The following is a 7500-nucleotide window of genomic DNA, read 5'->3' on the forward strand; positions in this document are numbered from 1 at the left end:
TCGATAACTCGTAACAGTAATTAAACTGACAAACCTGAGGTCGACGGTGTGCTCATTTTACCCCCCACTCTCCATCAGTGCTCCGTTTTACGGGTATTTAAAGCTACATGTACTTAAGCTTCACTGAAAGGAAAGAAGTTGAAACAACGATGCGAGAATGGGGAACGAACTCAGGACCTCTTGAACTAAGGCCGCGCACGAAACGACTGTGCCATCCTTGCTCCTCCTTTTTAAATCAATAAGGCAGCTAATACACACTGTGGTTATATCACTCCTCTACGCAGTCCAACTAATACACAGTGAATTTATAATCCTCTATCCCTAAAAGCAAGCTTAAGCATCTAGATTATCAAAATTAACAATTAACATGCAATTATCTAGCCAGTACTTAAAAGTTGGTGGCAAGATTCGCTGAGCACCAAAGGTGTTTCAAATCATAAGCTGTTCACGTGAGAAGCCATTTGAGAAACTTTATTTTTTTCTTTTTCAGGGAACCGGTGAAAGCAGTCAATTTTGTACTGGGAAATCCTTGAACAGAGCGCTCGAATAAATCTTCCTTTATTTGTTTTCATTTTGTTATCACATTGCCTTTTCTCTCTCAGTTAATTACCTTAATGAGTTCATAGAAAAGGTGCAGGGATGCTGACATCACACCAGGATCCTTATCACTAATGGCCTTCCTTGCATGTTTTCTAAGATCAGGAACTGCTGATGGATTTTTCATGTATAAACTGTGCAATGCCATGACTGCCTTCTTGCGCACAATATCCCTTATATAACAGACACATTGTTAAGTAACACCCTCCCAGATGAATATATCTTACTAGCTACATGTAGCTCTATAATGTTATGGGCCTTGTTTTTCGAAAGCCGGTTAACGTAATCCAGGATTATCAGCATTGAACAGCATCTGGGAGAGTACATTGTACCTGTAGAAAAATATACTCCTTGGTTAATTTTTATTCTGGGGTTAGCGTTAACCGGCTTTTGAACAACCAGGCAATGACAACTAAAGACATTAAATTTGGACAATTACATTGTAGATCACAACATGTCAAGTTGGACAAAAAGAAGTCATTCAAAACTTAACAATATGGTTGGGGATTCCTGCCAGCCAGCTCCTCCACCACAGACTCTCATGGCTGGCAATCCCAGCCATGAGTGCATCCCCCCCCCCCCCCCCAACCCCACACCCCTCCCCTTTATTAGGGCCCACAGACGGATTTTTCGCACGTTGCTAAGGAAGTGAAATGCCACTTCCGGTAACTGACGACATCATATCATGAGCTGATAAGAAAACCCACTTACAAGCAAAAGTCATCGCACAAACTGTTGTTTCCATCGCAGGTTTTTCCTCGCCCTTCCTCGCGCTCATTCGCAGATCAACTGCGCAAACGTAAACAAACTGACTTCTGGTTTGAGAAAAAAGCTAACTTTCTGGCGGTTTTAAATTGACTTATATTTTTTTTTTTCACACGGCACGTTTCACCACCAAATACAGAATATAGCTAAGCATTGATTTTTTAAAATTATCTTTTTTGAAAAAGTTATGGGTATTTCAGTATCGTTTATGTCTCTAAAAAGAACATTTTTCAAAATAAAAAGAAAACCATGCTTGGCTAGATGCAAAAACGAATACAAATTATCAAACCATCGATTAAATACCAAAATTGCGTAGCACGGAGACAAATTTAGAGTTTTCTTTTATTGGTCACGTGACCATGGGTGTGGTATGATGACGTCATTTTTAGGGTCATTGGCTTACAAAAGTTGGAAACTGACCAAAATAATGCCAAATTCTCTCAAATTACTTAACCATTACATCCTTAGCAACGCACCCCAAAAAATACGTCAGTGGACCCTTAAATGATTTATTAATCATTTCAAACCATGTATCATCATTAGACAAGGTCTGTTCGGAACATTTCCAACATCAAGGTTTACTGGTCTCATTTTAAAACCCTGAGAACATTTTCTGCTATTTCATGACAACCTCATAAATTTTGTGCATCATGCATTTTAGCTCTCTTGCTTTCTTTGTGTTGAATCACATCAAGGATAAACTATTAATCATACCTTCTACACTGCAGTAGCAACAAAACTTGAGGCAACAAAGCAGGCATCATGTCCTTGTTAATCAACTTGCAAATAACAGTCAGTGCACAACACACCTCAATGACGTTAGTACTTCTCAGATCCTGAAACAACAAGGGACAACTGAAATAAGATTCTAACAAATGCTTGCTTACTTGGTTGCTTGCTTGCTTACAGACTTACATGTTGTTGAGTTATGTTTTTATACATTACGTCATTGTAAGTTAGGTGCATGATGGGTATTTCTCCCTCGTGCTCTTGAAAATTGCAATAAAAACACAGTGAAAGCAATGAGTTCAACAGGTTATGGGCCCAGGTTAGAATCGAGGTGGAAAAGACTGACTTTCAACGGAAATAAGAACGACTACGAGTTGTGGGAAGCCAAATTCCTTGGGCACTTGCGAATGCTAAAACTGAAGACAACAATTCTACCGTCGGAAGACCCCCCAACGAAGCTAAAAATGAAGAATGTTATGCGGAACTTACACAATTTCTAGACGACAAAAACCTCTCATTAGTAATGAGGGATGCTGCCGATGACGGTAGGAAGACTCTGAGCAATATGCAAGCCAAAGTAAGCCACGAATAATAACGCTCTACACCGAGTTGACGTCGCTCGAGATGGGAACGAACAAGACAGTTACAGAGTACTTGATGAGGGCTGAAAAAGCAATCACGGCTCTCAGAAACGCCAAGGAAACCCTCAGCGATGGATTGATTATAGCCATGATCCTTAAAGGATTACCAGAATCTTATAAACCACTGGCAATTCACATCACCCAAAGCACAGGTGAAATAACATTGACCGAGTTCCAAGTTCCAGCTGAGAAGTTTTGAAGAAACCGAGAAATTCAACACAAAAGCGAAAGCAGATCAAGTGATGAAGACAGTATCCCCAACATCCCCAGTATGTTACGGTTGCAGGCAAAGTGGCCATTTTATTAAAGACTGTCTGGGAAAATCTGAAGCGACGAAGTGGTGTAGTTATCACAAGAGCACCACTCACACTGACGGCGAATGCAGAAGGCACAACCGTAAGGACAGAACAAAACAAGCCATTTCCAGCAACCACACCAAAACCATTGAAGGGGAACACTCCTTTGCGTTTCATGTCGAAGATCATACAAACCGACATCATAATAATCCGACAGGATTACTGGTTGACACAGGAGCTACATCCCACATTGTCACAACTAACATTTTTAAAAGAGTCAATGGAAATTTCAAACCGACAGAACATTGCATGGAGTTGGTGGATGGAACGAAAACTATGAATATAGCAGTCAAACGAGGAGATGCAGAGGTAATACTGAAAGATGTGAATGGGAGGCATGTAAAAACTGTGCTGAAAGATGCATGTTCATACCCTCGTATCCCCAAGATATCTTCTCGGTGAAAGCTGCCACATCAAATGGAGCAGAACTGAAATTCCAACGAGGCCATAACAAACTTGTTCATAAGGATGGCACCACGTTCGCTATCGAAGAACATGGCCAGTTATATTATTTGAACACTGTTGAACAGTATGATAACAATAGTGATAAGGTAAGCGTCTTGCATGAAGTCCACACATGGCATGAAATATTAGGCCATTGTAATTTCGAAGATGTCATAAAAGCACAAGGGGTAGTAGATGGGATGAATATATCTGGTAGTTCAGATAAATCTAAGTTTAATTGTAACACGTGCATAGAAGGAAAGTTTGTCAATAAATAAATAGAAATAGAGGACTGGATGCTAGAGCTACAAAACCTTTAGAAATGGTACACACAGATTTGGCCGGTCCTATTAATCCAGTGTCTAAAGAAGGTTTTAAGTATAGCATGGCCTTCACCGATGATTTCTCTGGGGTCATATTTGTTTATTTCCTCAAAAATAAGAGGGATACTGTACAGGTGACAGAAAAGTTCCTGGCTGACTGCTCCCCGTATGGCCAAGTTAAGTGCATGAGGTCTGACAATGGGACAGAATTTACGAGCAATTCTTTTCAGACGCTCCTTAGGGAGAGAGGCATAACACATGAAACATCTTCTCCTTATTCCCCACATCAAAACAGCACTGCTGAGAGACACTGGCGAACCCTGTTCGAAACAGGTAGGTGTCTACTCATTGAGAAGCAGTTGCCCAAAAGTATGTGGCCGTATGCCATTCAGACTGCTGGCCATATTCGAAATAGGTGCTATAATACTAGGATAAAGAATACGCCCTATTTCATGTTAACTGGGCGAAAACCTGATCTTTCCAGAATGGGAGTGTTTGGATTAGAATGTTACGCATACAACCATGATCATAAGAAGTTAGACTCGAGGTGTACAAAGGGGGTGTTTGTGGGCTACGATAAGAATAGCCCAGCATACCTGGTTTATTACCCAGATAATGGTAAGGTCATGAAACACAGACTTATCAGGTTTATTATTAAAGACAGTGTAGAACAGCAAACACAAACTGACTTGCCATATGAGGACTCAGGCTTTTGCAGATTGCCAGTAAACGAGGCTGAAACAGCCAACCTTGACTGCAAGGTTGACACGAACATCCCAACTGGTAAAGATCTAAATGAGAGGGTTGACATCCCAAACAGTGAAGCCAACACAGATGACCCAGACGGTAAGGATGAAAACGATGAACAGGTCGCAGGTAAACCCGTTCAGACTAGAAGGTACCCTTTAAGGGAAAGGAAGCCTCCTAAGTACTTAGCTGAATTTTATACTGACCTAAATGATGGTAACAACTTGGCCTACAACAGCACTGATTGCTGTTATAGGGTTTGTGGAGTACCACAAACATACGCAGAGGCTATGAACTCGCCTCGTGCTACAGAGTGGAGACAAGCAATGAAAGAGGAAATGAAATCACTCAAAGAGAATGATACATTTGAGTTAACCACACTGCCTATGGGTAAGAACCCAGTGAGGGGGGGGGGGGGGGGAATGGGTCTACACCATCAAAGAAAATGCAGAAGGGTCTGAAACACTTAAAGCCAGATATGTAGCCAAAGGGTACATGTATAGCCAAGTAGAAGGGATAGACTACCAAGAAACCTTCGCACCAATGGCTAATATTGCCTCAGTTAGAGTCCTCATGCAACTGGCAGCACAATACAACCTCACGGTCCACCAGATGGACGTTAAGACTGCATATTCACATGCACCTATAGATCAGGAAATATTCATGGACCAGCCAGAGGGCTTTGCAACGATGTTGGAGGATGGGGAGAGGCTAGTTTACAAATTAAGAAAATCCCTCTATGGCCTCAAACAGTCAGGCAGGAACTGGAATAAGGTATTACATGAGCATCTGGTGGGGGCTGGTTTTGACAAAAACCCAGTAGACCATTGTATTTATAGTAAACAGATAGATAACAACATAATCATTGTTCTTATTTGGGTTGATAACTTAATTGTAGTATCAGACAACATGGATTTAATGAATCAGTTCAAGGAAGGCATGAAACGCCAATTCCAAATGAAGGACTTGGGTACAATCTCGCTGTTTTTAGGCATTGATTTCAATCAATCTTGTGGGGAAATTAAGATGAATCAAAAGAGATATATTCTTAAGATGCTCGATAAATTCGGAATGAAGGATTGTAAGCCTAGAGCAACTCCATGTGAACAAAAATTGGGGGGCAACAATAATTTAATGACTGATCCCAAGAGGTATCGTGAAATTGTAGGGAGTTTAATATATGCAATGACATGCACAAGACCGGACATCAGCTGGATTGTCAGTAAACTTTCACAAAAATTGTCCTGCCCCAGAGTGGAGGACATGGTAGCTGTTAAACATGTCCTAAGATATCTTAGAGGCACAATGTACGTGAGAACCGTGCTACTGATCATTATGAGTTGTGCTTTAAGAAATGTGATGGTGATTTGAACCTAGTTGCTTACAGTGATTCAGATTGCGCATCCTCGTTGGAGGATAGACGAAGTACCACAGGGTACTGTTTTAGTTTATCCAACAGTGGCCCCCTTATATCATGGAAATCAAGAAGGCAACCTACTGTTGCCCTTTCCACTTGTGAAGCCGAGTATATAGGTATGGTGGCTGCAGCCCAGGAAAGTCTGTACTTAACTCAGTTATTAAATAACATGGGAAGAGGATCATATAAAGCCACCAGGATCTATGGGGATAATCGAGGGGCAATAGATTTAAGCAAGAACCCAGTCAGTAGACAAAGGTCTAAGCACATTGACATCAGGCATCACTTCTTCCGTGAGATACTTGTAAATGGTAAAATTGACATTGTATATTGCCCTACAGACGAGATGGTGGCTGATATTTTCACAAAGCCAGCAACCAAAGTTAAACCGAACATTTTTAAAAAATTCCTGTTTGGATGTTAGCTATAAGGTAGCATATCCTGTTAATCATATTTACTGTGCAATTATCTTTAGATGATAAAAACAACTGGGGGTGTTGAGTCATGTTTTTATACATTACGTCATTGTAAGTTAGGTGCATGATGGGTATTTCTCCCTCGTGCTCTTGAAAATTGCAATAAAAACACAGTGAAAGCAATGAGTTCAACACATGTACATGACCGTTGACATTCTGAATTATTGGCTATACTCCTCATAGCCTGTAAGCACAAAAAACTCAAGATCTGAAAAACAACTTTTCTAAAAAAACTGTAAGTCACAATTTTCCTTTTGCACAAACACTGAAATGTTGCAGTTTTCTTAATTATATTGGTACATGTATGTCTTGAGCATAGGGAACAGTCATTCAAGGTAAGTACCATCTGTGGGAACTTCTTTTTGGATTGGTGCATATGACCTGCTATAATAACAGCAGTACTAAACACTGTAACCTGGGCAAATTCCTCATTATAAATCCCTCATTCATAGCCACAACACCCACTCCTCCTGAATACCTTAATTTTGACACCCTCCCTGTAGGGGAAATTTATTTATGACAAGATGGGCTTCATAGCTCAAAGTGGCTCATTACATGTACCAATATTGTTTTACACTCAGCTGGTAGTCACAAGATCAAAACCATCAGACCATCAAATCACAAAAACCAAATATCTAAAAATCCGATATACAGTAGCTGTGATAAATGAATAACCTTCATAGGAGCTACATGTACACTTAATTTATTACATTATATGAAACGATAAATTATATTAACCTTTGCACATGCTAAGCATGAAGATTTCCTGTATATTCTTCTCATCTCCTACTGTATCTCAGTTTAAATGTAGGAAATCTGCTAATCATCCCTTAAATACAGTTCCAGTTATGAATCACTTGAATGACTTGAATCACTTGAACTCAGTTTGGGTAGGTTGCCTTAAGCTTGGAAGTGTTTCAGTGCACTCTTTATACTTCACTGTACGTTGTTCCAAAACATGTTTCCTGCATCCTAAGTCTTGAGGCATTAACATGAAGATTTGGA

At 40.2% G+C, this 7500-nt stretch overlaps 1 protein-coding gene across 2 annotated transcripts in view; it reads right to left on the minus strand.

Moving 5' to 3' along the window:
* The window catches only part of LOC138036853 (uncharacterized), a 30156-nt gene that overhangs the window by 20491 nt on the left and 2165 nt on the right, over positions 1-7500 (minus strand). For both annotated transcript variants that reach the window (XM_068882917.1, XM_068882918.1), the window contains 2 exons: positions 2077-2198; positions 611-770 (listed from right to left, as the gene is read on the minus strand). In XM_068882917.1, the coding sequence (XP_068739018.1) occupies positions 611-770; positions 2077-2198 (282 nt within the window). The remainder of the gene's footprint in view (positions 1-610; positions 771-2076; positions 2199-7500) is intronic.

This window comes from Montipora capricornis, unplaced genomic scaffold (assembly GCF_036669925.1).
Source record: "Montipora capricornis isolate CH-2021 unplaced genomic scaffold, ASM3666992v2 scaffold_506, whole genome shotgun sequence".
NCBI lineage: Eukaryota > Metazoa > Cnidaria > Anthozoa > Scleractinia > Acroporidae > Montipora > Montipora capricornis.